General features: G+C 42.1%; 1 protein-coding gene across 1 annotated transcript in view; it reads left to right on the forward strand.

Moving 5' to 3' along the window:
- Positions 1-22,400, forward strand: part of cdk15 (cyclin dependent kinase 15) — a 104,706-nt gene that overhangs the window by 79,294 nt on the left and 3,012 nt on the right. Inside the window, exon 12 of the mRNA XM_062962013.1 lies at positions 3,257-3,396. Coding sequence (XP_062818083.1) covers positions 3,257-3,396 — 140 coding nt within the window. The remainder of the gene's footprint in view (positions 1-3,256; positions 3,397-22,400) is intronic.

A 22,400-nucleotide genomic window follows, 5' to 3' on the forward strand; every position in this document is an offset into this window, starting at 1 on the left:
AAAGATACAAAGAATGCAACTAATTGGCAGCAGATTCCTCTCTGCTGCCAACACTGTGCTTAGAGTAACTTGCGTCGCTCCCCCACACACACAGCAGACAGGATCTCCAACACGAGTAAATCAGCCAAGGATTGTAGCAGTTGAGTAGACCAGTTCCGTTCCGTAGATCAAAGCCAGAAGCAGACGTTTGTAGTTTTTCCAAGTCCAAGAAGGGGGGAAGACAAGCCGTGGTCAGTTCAGTCCGAGTTCTCAAAGCAGGAGATGGCGTCCGTCAAGAAGACGACGGAAGGTCAAGGTCACAGCACAGGAAAGCACACAAGTCTTCAGGGAAGCGTCCCACACACACACGGATCCCAAGCGTTTGCCCAGATTACCTTGCCCAACGCAATTTGCAATTGCTCTCAAGCCCCATTTTATGCCAGTTACAAATCTTCATCACTGTCAGCTGTCCTCCTTAACCCGGGCGTTTCCTCATCACTTTCCTCGTCAGAGCTGGAACACCTCTGACTACGCCCAACAGCATCTCCAGCTGTGGATCCCGTCCCATCCCTCCAGCTAAACCATGGGTCTAATCCTGAAGGTCCCCATTCATCTTCTGTCCCATCATGGCCAGTGGCACCCACTTCCTCCCTTACCCGAGTCCAATCCATCTCATCCTCCTCTGAGCTAACCAGCCCCTCCTCCATTCTCTCCGTAAACCCTTCGAAAGACTCCTCGTCAGATGGTGCTGCAAATATGTCTCGCAGTCTTTTTCTCTCTCGCTCCTCGAGAGTATCTGACTCTCGAGGAGTCTTACGCCCACGTCTGTCAGTAACAGAGCCATGAGGCTCAATCATAACACATACGTACATACACATATATTTATAAATTTTGTCCACTCAGCTTTAAAGGATTTCCCTTTGTGTTTTGCCATTATTTCATGTCCATGGACCTTCTGAAAAATTTTCTTCATGTTTGAGGAAATCACTGATGGCATGGCAAAATAACAACTGCCTTTTATAATGCCATATTGGTGAAATAAAGTTTTTTTATTTATTTACTAAATTTATATCCCACCCTTATCCCACCCTTCTCACCTCAAAAGGGGGACTCAGAGTGACCTTACATAAAGGCAGTAAATTGATACCATGAACATACAGTAAGAATAAACATATATGTTAAAACAAAAACAAAAAAATCAAAACAACTTTATTGAAAACAATTATTAAAATCACTTCATCCAGAATCAAAATCCAAGGCCATTCCATTAGGCACTTCACTATTCCATGTACTCATATTGCACTAACTTGATAGCCAAAAGCTTGGTCCCATAACCAGGTATGAGTTAATTTTTTTGGCAACTTCAATGGGACATGTCAGTTATTTCGGAGGCCACATCAAGTCAACGTGACTTCCCCATATATGATCATTTCAGTATCAGACTATTTTATGGTGGGCATTGACACAGCTCTGATAAATTGGTCTTTCAAATCTCTTGCAAGCATATTTGAAGATATAAACCTCCCTATGGTGTTATCAAGGAGCCCCGGTGGCGAAGTGTGTTAAAGCACTGAGCTGCTGAACTTGCAGACGGAAAGGTCCCAGGTTCAAATCCCGGGAGCAGAGTGAGCACCCGCTGTTGCTCCAGCTTCTGCCAACCTAGCAGTTCGAAAACATGCCAATGTGAGTAGATCAATAGGTACCGCTCTGGCGGGAAGGTACAGGTGCTCCATGTAGTCATGCCGGTCACATGATCTTGGAGGTGTCTACGGACAACGCCGGCTCTTCGGCTTAGAAACCTTTACCTATGGTGTTATCAGCATATCCAATCATTAAGAAAGGCAACTGTTTTGGGTAGTGAATTTGAATAGCATCAGATTTTCAGTTTGTTATAAGTAGATCACAAGTGTAGGCTCTGGAAGAAAGCAGAAAACAATGGATAATATACTCAGTAAAGGTGGTCCGAGTGGTGATCAGTACACTGCAGTGCCTAATGACCTTGGCCAGCATTTAAAAACAATCAGCGCTAACAAAATTACCATCTGGCAGCTGCAAAAGGCCACCCTACTCAGATCTGCACGCATTATCCGCCAATACATCATATAGTCCTAGACACTACAACAGCCAGCATAGTGATCTTGTTAGCTGTGTACTAATCTTCTTGTGTATCAAATAATAATAATACCATTTAAACCTTCCTAGAGAAGAAATCCAAAAATCTGGGAGTGTTTTCTAAGACTAATCCCATCTTCATGCATTCAGTAGGTATATTCTAATTGGGACTAATCAGAATAGACTCTTTTTGGGACTAGTAATTGGATTAGGATTTACATTCCTTTTATACCCTTAGGTGTAGTTCATCGCCCTGAAGACTGGAACTGATTTAAAGTAGCTAGGTGTTTTCATTACATTTCTTCAGTTATCCTGGACTGCAACACTCTCCTTAAAGTATTCATCCTGTGTTTACCAGATAGATTACTGTTTTTCTTTTTTTAAAAAAAGTAGGAATAAAGCATGTCCCTCTTCTCTCTGTCACCCATTAACTTTTCAACAGCTTTTAAACATAAGAGACCACCTCCATCTTTCCTCCTCTTGCTCAAAAACATAGCCCAAAAACACCTTTCATAGTTTTGAACATGTCTTGTAAGACTGAACTCATTCTGATATAATCCATTCCCTAATTTTATAATCTTACTCAATGGAAAAAAACACATTTCTGGGAAATAACTTGTGTTAGACTCAATTCAAAACTGAACGAAGGGCAGTTCACCTATTGCTAGTTTTATCTTTTTTTACTTTCAGCTTCACACAGTATTTCTAGCTGCACACGACACTTTATCAGGCACCCAAATCATAACGGCTTCCCCCATAGTGTTGATTGAACTCTTATTCTGTATCTGGAAGTTTAGAAGAAACGCCATATGTATGGCACTTGGAAGGAAGCCTGTCTTTTCCATCCAAAATATACATTTATGCAGACCTTAAAAAAACAAAACAAAAAACAGATCATGGTTGATTGGAACTGGCCCAATGTGTGAGCATAATAATTTAAAGCTAAAGTTCGTTATAATAAAACATGAATTACATTAACTTGTGTTTAGTTTTTCTCTTACATTTAATCATTTTATTTGCAAAGTAGAAATTTCAGTTCTAGTAATCTTTTATTCTCTTTTTCTTTTAGAAATAAAGTTGGCCTACACTTTAGTACTTAAATTACACTGGCTCTCAACTTGAAAGGACAAGTTGGTTAATGTTGATTCTTTTATTTGTTTCCTAGGCTGAACAAAACCTCTGAAACTGAAGATCTGGCAGCAAGAATGTTAAAAGTTTGTCCCCAAAACAGGATTTCTGCACAGGAGGCACTTACTCATTGCTATTTCAGCTCATTGCCCTCTCAGTTGTACGACCTTTCTGATGGTATGTCAATCTTTCTATTTTTAATGCTTACTTACTTAGGCAATCCCTCGATATCTGAGTATGATGGTCTTCCAAGTGTAGTGTACTGTTGGTGGATACATAGGTGACTGTGGAGTCCTATTTTTGACCCGCATGTTCTTCCATAGTGAGGACATCTGTTTCCAGGTGGAAGGTGGTCCCGATCAGGGTTGGCTTGATGCCCCTTCCTCTTGGCACGTTTCTCCCTTTCGCCCTCCATTTGTGCCTCTTCAAATTCCACAGCACTGCTGGTCACAGCTGACCTCCAGCTAGAGCGCCCAAGGGCCAGGGCTTCCCGGTTCTTGGTGTCTATGCCAGTTTTTGAGGTTAGCTTTAAGCCCATCTTTAACTCTCATTTCCTGACCACCAACATTTTCCATTCTTGAGTTGGGAGTATAGTAAGATGGTGATCGGGCATTTAGAAAATGTGGCCAGTCCAGCGGAGTTGTTGGCGTAGAAGCATTGCTTCAATGCTGGTGGTCTTTGCTTCTTCCAGCATGCTGACATTTGTCCGTCTGTCATTTGCAGAGAGATTAGCAGGATCTTTTTGGAGGCAACGCTGATGGAATCATTCCAGGAATTGAGTGTGACGTCTGTAGACCTTCCACGTTTCACAGGCATATAACAGGGTTGAAAGGACAATAGTTTTATAAACAAGCACCTTGGTATCCCTATGGATGTCCTGATCCTCAAAGCATTTCTCCATTGAATTCAATATTTGAAATTTCCATTTCACTATTTCAAATCTGGAGCATAGGATTGCTTTTAGATTGCTTTTAGGAGTTTTTAAAGAGCATTTTAACGTGTTTTAAAATTGTTTCTATCTTTGTTTTGTTTTAGTTGTTTCTTTGTTTGTTAATTGCCCCAGGAGCCTTGTGTTGGGAGGTGATACAGAAATACTTTATCTAAGTAAATAAAAGGCTGCTGTCAGGTGCCAAATGAGGGAGGACCAAAGGCTGACAAAGGTGATGAGAAGGCCTTGCTTCTCTCTTCTCCTTCTGCTTTGCATGAATGGCTACTTCCAGGTTGTGGTCAAGTCACTGTAAACACTCCCAAAGGCACACATGCTTGTGGCAAATGTCCTACCTCCAACTGCTAGAAATCTCACATGGGCTCTCAAAAGCTACACACTTTAGCCATTAGATGTTGATGTACACACAATGTTCAGAGAACAAATTAAAAGCCTGGACTTTACTAATGGAGATGTGACATTCTTTGCATGGGAAACCATTTTTATTTCTATTGGTACTAGAACTAGAGGGGGACAATGAACACGATCTTTCTTCGATATTAACTGTCAGTGAAATTACATTGGCGCAGGGAGTGGTAGCAGCGGAGGAAAGGATGTGGGCACTCTGAGGAGGAAAGACATTTTAAACATCAGGCACTCGGAGTTGGCCTGTCTTCTTTCGCCACCATTGTGTAACCTCTGAAAAGCGCGGGCTCTATTATAGCGTACCAGCAGGATTCAGGCCTTTGATTTGAAACTATTTTCAGGCTATGTGGATCTATCACAAGCACAGAAGACCATCTCTGCCCAAGGGGCACCCTTTGCTGAATGGTGGCAAATCCATGTGTGTAAACCAGGGTCAGCATTGCAGTTATGATCACGTGGCATTCTAGATGTTGTTGGCCTGTAGCTCCCAACATCCCTCACCTGACCAGTAGGTTTTAGTCCAGAAAACATCTGGAGGACTGAAAGTTTCCTACTCCTACAGTAGAGTCTCACTTATCCAACATAAACGGGCCGGCAGAATGTTGGATAAGCGAATATGTTGGATAATAAGGAGGGATTAAGGAAAAGCCTATTAAACATCAAATTAGGTTATGATTTTACAAATGAAGCACCAAAACATCATGTTAGACAACAAATTTGGCAGAAAAATTAGTTCAATACGCAGTAATTCTATGTAGTAATTACTGTATTTATGAATTTAGCTCCAAAGTATCATGATATATTGAAACATTGACTACAAAAATGTGTTGGATAATCCAGAATGTTGGATAAGCGAGTGTTGGATAAGTGAGACTTTAGAATTAGGCTTGGGTCAGGTACAGTAGAGTCTCACTTATCCAACACTTGCTTATCCAATGTTCTGGATTATCCAACACATTTTTGTAGTCAATGTTTTCAATACATTGTGATATTTCGGTGCTAAATTCATAAATACAGTAATTACTACATAGCATTACTGTGTATTGAACTACTTTTTCTGTCAAATTTGTTGTATAACATGATGTTTTGGTGCTTAATTTGTAAAATCATAACCTAATTTGATGTTTAATAGGCTTTTCCTTAATCTCTCCTTATTATCCAACATATTCACTTATCCAACGTTCTGCCGGTCCGTTTACATTGGATAAGTGAGACTCTACTGTATCTAGGGTAAGGGCAAGGGATCGTTTTCAAGTGGCCTATGGTAAAGATATGAAACTACAGTGAAACCTTGACTTAAGAGTAACCCAACTTAAGAGCATTTTGAGTTAAGAGCTGTTGCTCGACCTGGTATTTGCTTAGATGTAAGAGCAGCATTTTGAGTTAAGAGCTAGCACCAGAGGGAGCACTTGCATGAGAGTACAGGGCTTTAGGGAGCAGCCTCCATGCCTCATGCTCTTGTCTGCTTAGGGAGATTGCTGTCCGCTTTGCTCTTGTCCGCTTTGAGGAACTTTGAATTAGTTGATTTTGTGTGGTTTTATTCCTAGTATGTTTGAGTTCATGAAAAAAGAGAGAGGGAGAGAAAGCAAGAGAAGGAGGGAGGATGGAATGAGTCCAGTATGAAGAAAATGATGCTTCTGCCTCTTCACTTGGTGCTTTGTGCTTCCTTGCTACAACTTTGTGCTTTAAAATTGATCTTTTTTATGGTTCCATGTAAATGTGCATTTATACATTATTTGTTATTTATAAAGTACGTTTTCCTATTTATAAAAACATAACAAAAAGGGGGGTTGGGGGTCGGAATGGATGAATAGCGTTTCAATGTACAAACTCAGATAAGAGCATTTAGAGTTAAGAGCTTAGTTATGGAACAAATTAAATTCTTAAGTCAAGGTAGCACTGTACTCAGAAGCACAAACGGTGGGGTGGACTACCTACATGGCCCTACTTGTACTTCCAGGTGTTCCCCCGCCCCAAATGCCCTTCTTTAAGAGGATAGTAGGGATTTTTCTGGGCAAGAAGGAGGTAGGAACTTAAATGGAGAATGGTTTTTCTATACCTCTCAGCCACAACCCCGTTTTACTTATTTACTAACTCCCAAGTTCCTGTTTTCTCTAGACTTGGAGCAGAGCTGGAGTTTTAAACACCTGAATGTGTTGCCGCTGTCACCACTGGATAGTTTGGGCTTCAGCATGTGCACATGGTGTGTGTGTGTGTGCATATGTGAGAGAAAGAGAAAGAAAGAGATGGCGCACCGGGAGAGTTCTGCATTCCTTTTCTGTCCAACCAGCCGCAGAGCGCAAATCTACTCTGACACTTTTAGAAAATTGAAAAAGATGGAATCTCGCAGGAGCCTGCCTTTGCCGGGGGAAGGGAAGGCTAAGGAGGAGGAGGGGAGGGCTCCCAGCAGGGGGGAAGTTGACTTTTCTTTATACATATAGATTTTTTTTCCATGCAGAGTTTAAATTATGCCTGATAAAAGGAGTTTCGTGGATGTTTCAGTTCTTTCAAACCCTCCTGGCTTCCTCCCAATTAAATGAGGTTTGTCAAAGCCACAGGGCTCTGCTGCTGCCTGAGAGGCAGACAAGCACTTCCTGCAGTGACATCTCGAATCCCCGAGGGAGGAGATGAAAGTGCCCATGCCAAAAAAGAAAGGGAAAGAAGGGAGCAAGAAAGTGTGGGAAAAAATAGGTACAGAGAGACAGAGAGGCAGGAGGAGAAAGGCAGGCAAGGTACAGAAGGAGAGGCAACAGATTGGCACACAACATGCCGCTCTCCAGGACAAGATTGATCATTTCCATATGAGGAATGTTCCCCGGTCCCCTGGGTTAGCATATTAGTGTATTTTTAGGATGGCTGATATTTCACCCGGTTGCAGCCAGTGGGGCCTCCGTGGGCAGGAAACGGCATGATGTTATCATGGCAACCAAGCAGCTGGGAAACAAATCAAAGTTTTTCAGACTGTTATTACAATACCCTCCCTCCCCAAGTTAGCCTCTGATTCATGAGTAGTTCTCTATGGGTTTTTTTTGTGCCAAGAGTGACTTGAGAAACTGCAAGTTGCTTCTGGTGTGAGAAAATTGGCCATCTGCAAGGACCTTGCCCAGGATGGATGTTTACCATCCTGTGGGAGGCTTCTCTATGTCCCCGCATGGGAAGGTGTAGCTAACAGATGGGAGCTCACCCTGCTCCCTGGATTTGAACTACTGATCTTTCGGTCAGCAGTCCTGCCGGCACAACCCATTGCGCCACTGGGGGCTCCTTGTTTTCTATGGTGATGAGGGTAGTACTGGTAGTAGTAAAGATATATATAAGGTAAAGGTAAAGGTTTTCCCCTGACGTTAGGTCCAGTCATGTCTGACTCTGGGGGTTGGTGCTCATCTCCATTTCTAAGCCGAAGAGCTGGCGTTGTCCGTAGACACCTCCAAGGTCATGTGGCCGGCATGACTGCATGGAGCGCCCTTACCTTCCCGCCGGAGCAGTATCTATTGATCTACTCACATTGGCATGTTTTCGAACTGCTAGGTTGGTAAGAGCTGGAGCTAACAGCGGCCACTCACACTGCTGCCGGGGTTTGAACCTGGGACCTTTCTGTCTCCAGCTCAGTGCTTTAACACACTTTGCCACCAGGGCTCTAAAGATATATATAGTAATGATATAATAACACATATTAACATAATGACAATGGCATTGTTGGCAATAATGTTTCAAGATAATTTCCAGTATATTCAACTCCACTTTTCACAGTCGCATGAAACAGTTAGGCATAACATTCCCAGAGTTCATTTAATCCTATCACCTTAGAATTCTGAATGCCAAAAGAGAAACATGGGTGATTCAATACAAGTTGTCTCTAAGAGGATGCTAGCTATTAGCTTCTGTGGACTCAAGAATCATTTTGAAGCAATAGAGGAGGAAATAATTTGATTGTTAGGAAAGATAAAGGTTTTTCCCTGATGTTAAGTCCACTCGTGTCCGATTCTGGGGGTTGGTGCTCATCTCCATTCCTAAGCTGAAGATCCGGCGTTGTCCGTAGACACCTCGTAGGCCACGTGGCCAGCATGACTGCATGGAGCACCATTACCTTCCCACCAGAGCGGTACTTATTGATCTACTGACATTTGCATGTTTTCGAACTGCTATGTTGGCAGAAGCTGGGGTTCTTCATAGTGAAGAAAATGCAATTAAGCAACCTTAACCATAACTTGGGTTATGGAGACAATATGAATGAAAGACTTCCAAGAGAAGCACATTAGCCAACACTCCAGAAGACAGGAGCAGAATTCAAAATGATCTTGACAGACTAGAGAGATGGGCCGAAACTAACAAAATGAAGTTCAACAGGGACAAATGCAAGATACTTCACTTCGGTAGAAAAAATGGAAATCAAAGATACAGAATGGGGGACGCCTGGCTTGACAGCAGTGTGTGCGAAAAAGACCTTGGAGTCCTCGTGGACAACAAGTTAAACATGAGCCAACAATGTGATGCGGCAGCTAAAAAAGCCAACGGGATTCTGGCCTGCATCAATAGGGGTATAGCGTCTAGATCCAGGGAAGTTATGCTCCCCCTCTATTCTGCCTTGGTCAGACCACACCTGGAATACTGTGTCCAATTTTGGGCACCGCAGTTGAAGGGAGATGTTGACAAGCTGGAAAGAGTCCAGAGGAGGGCAACTAAAATGATCAAAGGTCTGGAGAACAAGCCCTATGAGGAGCGGCTTAAAGAGCTGGGCATGTTTAGCCTGCAGAAGAGAAGGCTGAGAGGAGACATGATAGCCATGTACAAATATGTGAGGGGAAGTCATAGGGAGGAGGGAACAAGCTTGTTTTCTGCTGCCCTGGAGACTAGGACACGGAACAATGGCTTCAAACTACAGGAAAGGAGATTCCACCTGAACATCAGGAAGAACTTCCTCATGAGAGCTGTTCGACAGTGGAACTCTCTCCCCCAGACTGTGGTGGAGGCTCCTTCTTTGGAGGCTTTTAAGCAGAGGCTGGATGGTCATCTGTCGGGGGTGCTTTGAATGCGATTTCCTGCTTCTTAGCGGGGGGTTGGACTGGTTGGCCCATGAGGTCTCTTCCAACTCTACTATTCTATGATTCTATGATTCTACCCATACGGATGGAAAACAGTTGCGAGAGTGCTTCAACTCACTTCAAGAAAAAATTCACTGTGGAGAGACACTGACTAACCCTACATTCATTCATCTATACTCAATCAGAAATCCATTAACTCCAAGAAGAAATTAACACAGGGAAACACAAGTATTACTTACTTAGGCAATCCTTTGTTGTCCGAGTATGATGGCCTTCCAAGTGTAGTGTCTTGGCAGTAGGCACGTGGATGATTGTAGAGCCCTATTCTTGACCCGCATGTTCTTCCACCGTGAGGGCATCAGTTTCCAGACAGAAGGCGATCCCGGTCAGAGTTGGCTTGACATGCCTTCCTCTTGACATGTTTCTCCTTTTCTCCCTCCATTTGTGCCTCTTCAAATTCCACATCACTGCTGGTCACAGCTGACCTCCAGCTAGAGTGCTGAAGGGTCAGGGCTTCCCACTTCTCGGTGTCTATGCCACAGTTTTTAAGGTTAGCTTAAAGCCCATCTTTAAATCTCTTTTCCTGCCCACCAATGTCTGGTTATCCATTCTTGAGTTGGCAGTATAGTAACTGCTTTGGGAGACAGTGATCGGGCATTCGGACAGCGTGGCCAGTCCAGCGGAGTTGATGGCATAGGAGCATCGCTTCAGTGCTGGTGGTCTTTGCTTCTTCCAGCACGCTGACATTTGTCCGTCTGTCATTTGCAGAGAGATTAGCAAGATCTTTTTGGAGGCAACGCTGATGGAATCGTTCCAAAAGTTGAGTGTGACATCTGTAGACAGTCCATGTTTCCCAGGTGTATAACAGGGTTGGGAGGACAATTAGCTTTATAAACAAGCATCTTGGTATCTCTACGGATGTTCCGATCCTCAAACATTCTCTGCTTCATTTGGAAAAATTCTGCACCCGCAGAGCTCAGCCGTGTTATTTCAGTGTCAGTGTTGACTTGTGGAGAGGTGGCTGCCAAGGTAGCAGAAATGGTCAAGATTTTCTAATGTTACATCATTAAGCTGTATTTCTGGCATTGCAGAGGGGTTGGTTGATAACTGCTGGAAGAGCACTTTGGTTTTCTCGATGTTCAATGAGAGACTGTTTCGTATGTATCGTAAACACAATGATATCCCCACCCATATGGCATACATACATTCAAGTCCTCAAAAGACACAGAGAACACACAAGCACACACATTTTCCATGAAAAATATACATTTGCAAACCCTCGCCATCCAGATCACCTTCCACTTAATCTTCCCTGTTTTTCAGTCTACTGGAGAAATTGCTTCCTTCCATGTCCCTTTTCTGTTATTCTCTACTGTAAATGACCCACTGGGGAAATTAATGTGGCTTTAAAAAATTGGGATCAGGAGTTCCTTATTGACTATAGATGTGCACAGTTCATTTTGCACAATAAAATCTTGGGTCACATTTACAGGAGACCTCAATTCATGGAAAGTAGGGAGAGAGGTCTCTCCCCAGATACCTTTTCAGTCTTCTGCATTTGGCTGTGAAATTTGGAGGATGTTCTGAATATGCAGAAAAAAAGAAGGGAAGGATGGCTCAATAAAATCCTACAGGGAAATTCCAAATCCTTTCCCAGTAATGTACAGTATTGTGCCAGAACATGCTGATGTTAGTGTACAATAGTTCCGAGTGATAAAGATCCCTTCTGACCCTTTCCAGCTAGTTTTCCAAACTGGTAGTGAATGCCTTGTTCTGTCCGAATTCACATTGACCTCAAATGGTATGCTCACTAGACAAACTGACTTTGACGTAAAACTTCCTCAAGCTGAGAAGTGCAGGAAATTGTGGCTGTTAACTCCAGCTGTTGATAATATTTATGCCGGAATCCTCTGAAACAAACTTTTCATAATTACAGTTTGCATTTGTAGCAAAAGCTTTAGTATACAAGGAAAGAATCCTTATACTGTGGAACCTCATCTTAAGAGCATCCCAACTTAAGAGCATTTTCAGTTAAAAGCCGTTGCTCAGCCCGGCTTTCACTTTGACATAAGAGCAACATTTTGTGTTAAGAGATAGTGTCAGATGAAGCATGAGCACCAAAGTACAGGGTTTTAGGCCTTCAAGTGAGCAGCCTCCGTGCCTCATGCTCTTGTCCACTTTGGGACATTGCTGTCCATTTTGCTCTTGTCTGCTTTGAGGAACTTTGGGTTAATTGATTATGCTTTGTGCTTCCTTGCCACAACTTTGTGCTTCTACCATTTAAAAGTTGATCTTTCCTTTTTAAATTGTTCCATATGAATGTGCATTTATACATTATTTGCCATTTATATAATACATTTTCTTATTTAAAAACACAACAAAAAATGGGGGGCACAGATGAATAGTATTTCAGTACATTTCAGTGGGAAAATTCGCTTTGAGATAAGAGCTTCTTCAAAGGCACTTGTAAAATGAGATGGGTAATGTGTACATTCTTTAATACCCAACTAGGACATTTAGCTCATCCGTGCTCATCTTTGTCCTGAATGTTGTTTCATCCTGACCAGAATGAGTGCTGAGAAGTCTAGGAGTTTTCATGTATGACTCTTAACTCAGTTTTATGTTTAATTTAGCTTAACTGGCAATTAGTTTTGATTTCACTCATAGACCCTAAACTCTATTAAAAACATGTATGTTTCAGGTTTGAAAACCCCCAAACAGTTTTTAAGGTATGTGTGTGGGAGTCTAAATTGGCAGCTTGTTATTAATGTTGCCTAGTTGTATGTGTTTGCAGGAGGACAAATTAGTTTTCCCATCCACTATCACTGAAATATTCTTGAATAGGGAGATTCTTACAAGTGTTCTATATGTTCAGAGTGAGTGCAAGGGGTGCAAATTGTACACAGAGTGGGCTTCCTCACTAAAATAAATTGTGTTGTGTTTCCGCAGAAATTTACTATATTTTTAATTAAAAGTATCCCTGTGGTTAGATCCAAAAACCAAATGATTTTGGTCAGCTCAACATACATATACTGCATCAATACACCTACCAGGCTAAAACTGTGTGCTAATTTCTTTTTTGAACTTTCTAATGTGCATGCACTCTGATCAAAAATATAATTATTACCCAGTTACAATGACTTTTCACATCATATGGTTTTATCTGCATGTGCTACAAGCACACACTGTGATTTTTGTTGCTGCGGTTTTTTTTATAGCTGCTGATTTTGTCTAATTTTCTAGTATTTTAGCACTAATATTGTAACATGGTCTGGTATAGGAGGAAACCCCAGAGGGGACACCACAAATAACTACACAGGGTGACACCAACATTAGTCATACCACTGGCTGAAGTGTGCATAGAGTGGACTGCAGGCAACCTTTGTTATTGTTGGGAGGAGTTAACAACAATTTGATTGTTAGCGCTTGACTGTTGAATATATTCGTGATGGATAATTCCATGGAAAACTAAACTACACAGGAATTTTGGTGGTCCAGTTTTTCCAAAACATTTGTGGGGAAGGGCTCAGCCTAATTGAAAATGATTCCTTACTTTAGAAACATAAATAGTATTATATATAATTTGGTATAAAATCATATTTAGTATATTAAAAATGCAGTTTATTCAGACAACAGCAAACCAAATATAATTTGTTGGTTTGTTGGATAGATGAGTGACAAGAGCCTAAGGTAAAGGCAAAGGTTTCCTTTGTACATTCAGTCTAATAAAGTCTGACTCTGGGGTTGGTGCTCATCTCCATTTCTAAGCCAAAGAGCCAGCGTTATCCGTAGATGCCACCTAGGTCATGTGGCCAGCATGACAGCATGAAGCGCCGTTACCTTCTCGCTGAAGCGGTACCTATTGATCTACTCACATTTGCATGTTTTTAAACCACTAGGTTAGCAGAAGCTGGGGCTAACAGCAGGAGCTCACCCCTGTCTTCAGATTCGAACTGCCAACCTTCCAATCAGCAAGTTCAGCAGCTTAGAGGTTTAACCGACTGCGCCACTGCAGGAAAATCTATCTTGTTTTGCCTTTTTACTAGAAATGGGAAAAAAATATTAAAATACAGTAGAGTCTCACTTATCCAACATAAACGGGCCAACAGAACGTTGGATAAGTGAATATGTTGGATAATAAGGAGGGATTAAGGAAAAGCCTATTAAACATCAAATTAGGTTATAATTTTACAAATTAAGCACCAAAACTTCATGTTATACAACAAATTTGACAGAAAAAGTAGTTCAATACGGAGTAATGTTATGTTGTAATTACTGTATTTACGAATTTAGCACCAAAGTATCATGATATATTGAAAACATTGACTACAAAAATGGCTTGGATTATCCAGAGGCTTGGATAAGCGAGGCTTGGATTAGTGAGACTCTACTGTAGTAGTAGTAGTAGTAGTAGTAGTAGTAGTAGTAGTAGTAGTAGTAGCAACAGCAGCAGTAACACTATGTGACAAAATTTGATTTTTTTTTTGTTTCTGTTTTATTCCTGTTTAATTGTGTGGTACTTACTTTCAAAGTAGTTGTTATACTTCAGAAACTTTGTTTTTCTGGCTGCCACAAACTATGTTGAAGACTCTATGAGATACGGTTTTAATTGAAAAACTATAGCAAAATGTGCTGCAAAATGTCCCTCAAAAACAAAGTTTTTGCAGTTTAATAAACCTTTCCATGTGTTTATGATAGAATCAATTAGGAAATGACATTTATAACTCACTTTTATTGGAATCTGATTTTAGGAAAGGTTGGTCTTTGAGGCCCCTTCCACACAGCTGAATAAATCCCACATTATCTGCTTTGAACTGGAATATATGACAGTGTGAACTCAGATATCCCAGTTCCAAGCAGATATTGTGGGATTTTCTGCCTCGATATTCTAGGTTATATGGCTGAGTGGAAGGTAACTGTTCTTTTGTCCAGGAGTCTGGGATACTCCGTTTTTGACAACAGTGGAGCTAACAAATCAGAAAACAAGTACATGGGGGCAGTGTATTGATAACTCTGTACTTGAAACACAGAAAGAGATATCCAGATCAAACTGGAGATACCGGTGTGCTAAAGAGCTTAAGTTTCGGGTGCAAACTGAAAAACAAAAACTTGAGATAACCCTATTCAGGTTTCTCAGCATGGCGCCAACTTTCTTCTAGGGACACAGTGGAGCTCCAAGGGTTTAGCACTTCGTATTACAGTAAAAGAGGCTGAGGCCAATACCGGAGGATTATCTGATGCCACTTAATGAAGGACAGTGGTTATTGATCCTATTTGAAAGGGAAGACCAATACAGGGGTAGAGGGCTTCTTATTCCTTCCTCTTTGCACTGTTATTTCACTAAAGGTCCCACCCAAGTTGCTTGTACTCATTTGGTTTCCCCACTGAGAATAAAAGGAAAGACGGAGGGATTTGCAGCCACAGAGAAAAGAGAAGCACAAAGAGAAATAGTTGGTCTTCAAACGACAGCCTTAAAGGCAGCTTCAATTAATAAAGGAGCCCCCAGTGGCGCAGTGGATTAAACCCTTGTGCTGGCAGGACTGATGATGTGAAGGTTGGGTTGCTGACCTGAAGGTTGCCGGTTCAAATCCAACCTGGGGAGAGCATGGATGAGCTCCCTCTAACAGCTCCAGCTCCAGGCGGGGACATGAGAGAAGCCTCCCACAAGGATGGTAAAAACATCAAAACATCCAGGTGTCCCTTAGGCAGCGTCCTTGTGGACGGCAAATTCTCTCACAACAGAAGCGACTTGCAGTTTCTCAAGTTGTTCCTGACACACAAAAATTAATAAAAGAAAAACCACCCTTAAAAACCTTCTGTAAACTATAGAAACTGTGCCATTCCATCCAAGTCTATGCCAGACGCAAATGACATTTTTATGGTTCACAAACCACCTTTAAAATATTATGCTACATGTCCCCAAGGCAGGTAAAGGTAAAGGTTTTCCCCTGACATTAAGTCTAGTCATGTCTGACTCTGGGGGGTTGGTGCTCATCTCCATTTCTAAGCCAAAGAGCCAGCATTGTCCGTAGACACTTCCAAGGTCATGTGGCCGGCATGACTGCATGAAGCACCGTTACCTGCTCACTGGAGCAGTACCTACTGATCTACTCACATTTGCATGTTTTCGAACTGCTAGATTGGCAGAAGCTGAGGCTAACAGCGGGACTTACTCTGCTCCCTGGATTCGAACCGCCAACCTTCCGGTCAGTAAGTTCAGCAGCTCAGCGGTTTAACCCACTGCGCCACTGGGGGTCCCCAAACCCATCCATAAAGCAAACACAAACATTTGAAGTCCAACTAATACCCTTCTCTCTGGATTGGACTGTTTGGGCTGTGCGATGCGAGGGATGCTGTTAGGGAGCATAGCACAGGAAAGTTCCTTTTGGCATTCTGAGAGTCATACTTCCAAAAAGGAAATTTCCCAAGTGTTGGGGGTGACGTGTAGAGTTGAATTACAAATCACTCTTGCAAAAATTAGTCTTCCTGTCACCATCCACGTGTGGGAACTGAGGAGTAAAACTGATACAGAGAACTGATTTCACAGGCAAGAAGAGTTTGAAAGTGAACACTGGAGATGGTGACAAGGGAGCATCCGCAAACGGAGGAACTCAATTAGCCTGAAAGACAACTATCTTATTATCTTTCCCCCAAAATGCTCTAAATATGTTTGGATATAAAAATTTAAAACAATCTCCCTCTCTCCCTCCTTCCCTCTCCACTGTCTGGATGATGGCATTTCCCTTCCCATTTTCTTTAAACAGCCACTCTCATATTTATTTATTCTAAGCGCAAAGCAGCTGCGATAATTAGACTGTCAGATTCGGTAAGTTAATGAGGAGTCAGTGGAGTGGAAGCTTTTGCATTTGTTAAGATTGTGGAGAAGAAGAGAAGCTCCATGCCTTCAGTTCCCTCGTCTTTTTGTCTCTTTCTCCCTCCCTGTCTCCCCCTCCACTGGGTGGGAAGAAGAGAGCTTGGCAGCACATAGAAAGATTTGAATCCTTTTGATTAGCAGGCTGCATTCCCACTACTGTTATGCCAAATTATTTTTTTTCTGGGGCTCCTGGCATTTTATAAAGAGAATTTCCAGATAAGAATTCTATAAGGATAGGAACCTATGTTAGAGAATCCCAACTTTACTCCTTATTTATATACAGATATACACACTCAGGGAAAAAGGAAACTTTTGAAAGTTTCCGAACTGTTCTCCATCGTGATATAAGGGAACTACGAAAGGAAGGATGGAAACCAACATTACACAGACAGTCGTTCTCTTCCTCTCACTTTGGCTGTCCCCTCCCTAGCTAAACTACAGTCTCCATCATCTTTGGAGAGTCACAATTCTGGGGGAACACAAAGGCCTGTAGGCTGAATTTATTTTATTTTATTTATTTATTTACAGTATTTATATTCCGCCCTTCTCACCCTGAAGGGGACTCAGGGCGGATTACAATGAACACATATATGGCAAACATTCAATGCCAACAGACAAACAACATTCAGTTTTAACATCTTTCCAGCTTCACGATTCCGGCCACAGGGGGAGCTGTTGCTTTGATCTGTCCACCTTGTGTCGCGGTGGTGTAATGAGTTAAACCCTTGTGCCGGCTGAACTGCTGACCTGAAGGTTGGGTTGCTGATCTGAAGGTTGGCGGTTTGAATCCACGAGATGGGGTGAGCTCTAGCTTGCGAGGACATGAGAGAAACCTCCCAGCAGGAAGGTAACACATTTAGGCATCCCCTGGGCAATGTCTCTGAAGACGGCCAATTTTCTCACACCAGAAGCGACTTGAATTATGTCTTAAAAAAAACCCTTGTGTCATCTTTTGGAGAAAGGACACTCTTGGGCCCCTTCTACGCTTCCATAAAATCCAGATTATCTGTAGTGTTCAATTAATAGTCGAAGGCTTTCATGGCTGGAATCATAGGGTTGTTGTGCATTTTCCAGGCTGTATGGCGATGTTCCAGAAGCATTCTCTCCTGACGTTTCGCCCACATCTATAGCAGGCATCCTCTGAGGTTGTGAGGATCTGTAGTGCTATTTTTATTTATTGTGTCAGAAGCAAACTGAGGGTACAGTTGTAATGTATTTAAAAAAACAAACAAAGTTAAAAACTTGACATAATACTAGATTTCCTTTGACCAGAAGCTGGCCACTTGGAGTGCCTCTGGTGTCGCTGTAAGAAGGTCCTCCATTGTGCATATTGTGGGGTTCAGGCTACATTGTAGTGGGCGGCCTGTGGTTTGCTCTTCTCCAAACTCACATGTCATGGACTCCACTTTGTAGCCCCATTTCTTCAGGTTGGCTCTGCATCTTGTGGTGCCTGAGTGCACTTTGTTCAGCGCCTTCCAAGTTGCCCAGTCTTTTGTGTGCCCAGGAGGGAATTTCTCATCCGATCTCAGCCACTGATTGAGGTTCCGGGTTTTAATCTGCCACTTTTGGATTTTCACTTGCTGAGGTGTTCCTGCGAGTATCTCTGTCGATCTTAGAAATCGATCTGTAGTGTAGACTAATATAATCTAGTTCAAAGCAGATACAGTAGAATCTCACTTATGCAATATAAACAGGCCGGCAGAATGTTGGATAAATGAATATGTTGGATAATAAGGAGGGATTAAGGAAAAGCCTATTAAATGTTAAATTACGTTATGATTTTACAAATTACGCACCAAAACATCATGTTTTACAACAAATCGACAGAGAACGCAATTCAATACACGGTAACATTATGTAGTAATTACTGTATTTACGAATTTAGCACCAAAACATCGCAGTGTATTGAAAACCTTGACTACAAAAACCTTGACTACTGAAAAATTGACTACAAATAAAGATAGAATTCATAAAATGAACTTGCAGTAACAAAATTGTCGGAAGTTAAATCCGTAAAAAGTTCAGTCATTGCGACCTAGAGAAACTGTTGTGGATCCGGGCGGGAGGCAGACTGCGTTGGATAATCCAGAACGTTGGATAAGCGAAAGTTGGATAAGTGAGATTCTACTGTAATGTGGATTATCTGCTTTGATAATCTGGGTTATATGGCAGGGTAGAAGGGGCCTTAGATGCACCCATAAGCCTCCTCCTTACGATATCTGTGGAAAGCAAGGAAGTCCAAGGAGAATTATTCATCTCAAAGGCTTCACAGATATAGAAACTTATGGAAACTTTTCAACATTGCAATCAGGATCCTCTCTCTGGACAGCCACCCATGTTGCAGTTCCAGGTTTTGCTCATAAGAAGCACAAGTAGCCATGATTGTCAAAAGGACCTTGAAGGATCACAGCTAAAGAGGATGAAAGATAGATCTGCCAACATTATATGAAAGATTAGTAATCCAAAGAAGAAATACTCACATATAGATACAATTATAGTAATAAACTTGGAATTTATATCAATTCAAGATGCAAGCATATAGCCAAATTAGAGTTGGTATCAGAAGTAGTTGGACTCACAGAGAGACTGGTAAACCAGAGATTGGTAAACAAGAGCCTGTGTAACCCAGGTTTTCTACACTGCCAAATAATCCAGATTATCAAATCAGATAGTCCACATTATCTGTTTTGAATTGGATTATATGAGTCTACACAGCTATATAATCCAGTTTAGAGCAGATCATCTGGATTTTGTATGACAGTGTAGATGGGACCTCAGGGTGGAGATAGAAAGGTCAAAACCTAGGAAGGGAGACATGAGTTGAAAGAGTGCTAAGACAAGCATTTTGCTCAGAGAAATGTGACCTACATATTTTTTTATTGCTAGGATTGTCAACAATGTCCTCGCAGGAAGACTGTAAACAAAGGTGACGGGGGAAGCCTTTAAAGGAAAACAAAGACTTCTGCTGCTAAAAACCTGGTAGTTTAGTCTGATAAGTAGTTGACTACTGGAGCCAAGGATAGTGATTCAGCAGTTCGTGCCTACTCTGCCGAGATAGCAAGTCACTGACTCCTTTTTAATACATGTATTTATGTTGACATGATAACAGAGAACTCCTATCATTTCTAACAACAATTACATCTTGCACATCTCACTGCGAAGATGATGCATCAGTGGCCCCACTGCACATTACCATGAGAGTACAAAATCACAGGTTTGTGAGTAATGCTGCTGGGTTGGGTTTGGCAATTCCTGTGACGTGCAATGAGCACCCTTTGTCAGTTTCTAGGGATTTGGGATAACTGAAGATGCATGCACAAGGGGCCAATTTATTGCTGGTCAAGGACCAGGCTACAGAACTTGGAAAAGTTACATTTTGAACAATAACTTCCAGAATCTCACAATCAGTATCACTAGCAGCTCTGGTGCTTCTTCACTACAACTTTTATGAAAATATGAGAAAATGCAGGAATGATGGTTTGGATGAAGCAATGAACAATTGAAGACCTACTTATGCTCACTAGCATATGGAGAGGAGGAGGATTAGATAATAAGAGATAACTATCGGGCCCCTGGCTGAGAACTATACCGTATTTGGACCTTCCTAGTCCACACCAGCCCAATGATCATTGTTTGACTACATAACCAACCCACACTGTTTCATGAACTCTAGTTGGCTGTTGTAAATTAATGTGGATGTTTGTTTAGATTTTGTGTTATTATATAATTTTGTTTGACTACGTGTAGTTTAATTTATTGATGTTAGGCTTTAATTTGATGTTAGGTTTTAATGTTATTTTCATATACGGGGTTTCCCTGAGATTTTATGTCAGTATTTGTTTCTTTATGGAGGCACTGAATGTTTGCCGTTGTATGCTGGATTCGCCCGGAAGCCCCTTGGGGAGATAGGGCGGAATATAAATAATAATAATAATAATAATTATTATTATTATTATTATTATTATTATTATTATTATTATTATTATCATTATTGACACAGAGTATGACACAGCAAATGGATATATATGCTGGATTTCGTATCGCAAAATCACAAGTCGAATACTTCCCAAGTGTTTAGGACTGTGTGATGTATTTTCGGATGATGCGCGCAGACCCCAGTAAGGTGGCCTTTGCAGTTGACAGATCGTAATTTTGTCAATGTCTATTGTTCCCAAATGCCAGCTGAGATCTTTTGGCATGGCTCCCAATGTGCCCATCGCCACTGGGACCACCTGTACTGGTTTCTGCCAGAGTCTTTGAAGTTCAATCTTGAGGTCCTGATAGCGGCTGAGTTTTTCCTGTTGTTTTTCATCAATGCGACTGTCACCTGGTATGGCGACATCAATAATCCAAAATTTTCTTTTCCACAACTGTGAGTTCTGGTGTATTGTGTTCCAAAACTTTGTCTGTTTGGATTCGAAAGTCCCACAGTATCTTTGTGTGTTCATTTTCCATTACCTTTGCAGGTTTGTGATCCCACCAGTTCTTTCCTGCTGGGAGGTGGTACTTGAGGCATAAGTTCCAATGAATCATTTGGGCCACATGGTTGTGCCTCTGTTTGTAGTCTGTCTGTGCGATTATCTTACAGCAGTTGAGGATATAATCAATGGTTTCGTCAGCTTCCTTGCACAGTCTGCATTTTGGGTCATCAGCTGATTTTTTGTTCTTGGCCTTAATTGCATTTGTCCTGATGGCTTGCTCCTGGGCTGAAAGGATCAGGCCTTCTGTCTCCTTCTTCAGTGTCCCATTCATGAGCCATAGCCAGGACTTCTCCTTATCAACTTTTCCTTCAATTTTGTCAAGGAACTGTCCATGCAATGCTTTGTTGTGCCAGCTGTCAGCTCTAGTTTCCTGGGTTTCGGCACTACCCCCTCGATGGGTGCCACCATGTTGTGGTGGTGGTGGTGGGCGGGGGGGGGGGCTGAACTGCTCCAAGGATGCTGAGAGCTGTTGGTGATAGTGTAACTACCGGCAGGTCCAACCAAGCCAGAGAGGTCTCAGTTGAGGAGTGGAACTAAGAGCACCTAACCCATCCTGCTCCAAGGATGCTGAGAGCTGTTGGTGATAGTGTAACTACCGGCAGGTCCAACCAAGCCAGAGAGGTCTCAGTTGAGGAGTGGAACTAAGAGCACCTAACCCATTAGCAGCACTATGGAGAAACAAACCAAAACCAAGTCTATACTGGCTCGGTCGTTGTCCAGGATAAAAAGGACTGTGATGGATGCTACTGATTCTGGACATCCATTGACAAGTGGGCTACAGAATCAAAATACAAATAAACAGTCACAGAAGTGGCAGGAATATACAATTCCAGAAAAGGTAAAGGTAAAGGTTTCCCCTGACGTTAAGTCCAGTCATGTCTGACTCTGGGGGTTGGTGCTCATTTCCATTTCTAAGCCGAAGAGCCGGCGTTGTCCGTAGACACCTCCAAGGTCATGTGGCCGGCATGACTGCATGGAGTGCCGTTACTTTCCTGCCGGAGCGGTACCTATTGATCTCACATTGGCATGTTTTCGAACTGCTAGGTTGGCAGGAGCTGGAGCTAACAGCGGGCGCTCACTCCGCTCCCGGCGTTTGAACCTGGGACTTTTCGGTCTGCAAGTTCAGCAGCTCAGTGCTTTAACACACTTCACCACATTATTATTATTATTATTATTATTATTATTATTATTATTATTATTATTATTATTACATTTATAGCATCCACTGCTCAGGTAGACTGCTCAACCTGAAAGGTAGTTCACTTTATTTCCTTACCCAATAGAGCAGGCCTACACAACCTCCAACTCCCAGAAGCCCTAGCCAGCTTGTCCAATGACTAAGACCTCTGGGAGTTGGAAGCCAAAACAGCTGGAGGGCCACAGGTTGTGCAGGCCTGCAAAAGAGGAAACTAGTTCTGTTGCAATCCCTTAGCTGT

The sequence above is a fragment of the Anolis carolinensis genome, chromosome 1 (assembly GCF_035594765.1).
Source record: "Anolis carolinensis isolate JA03-04 chromosome 1, rAnoCar3.1.pri, whole genome shotgun sequence".
Taxonomy (NCBI): domain Eukaryota; kingdom Metazoa; phylum Chordata; class Lepidosauria; order Squamata; family Dactyloidae; genus Anolis; species Anolis carolinensis.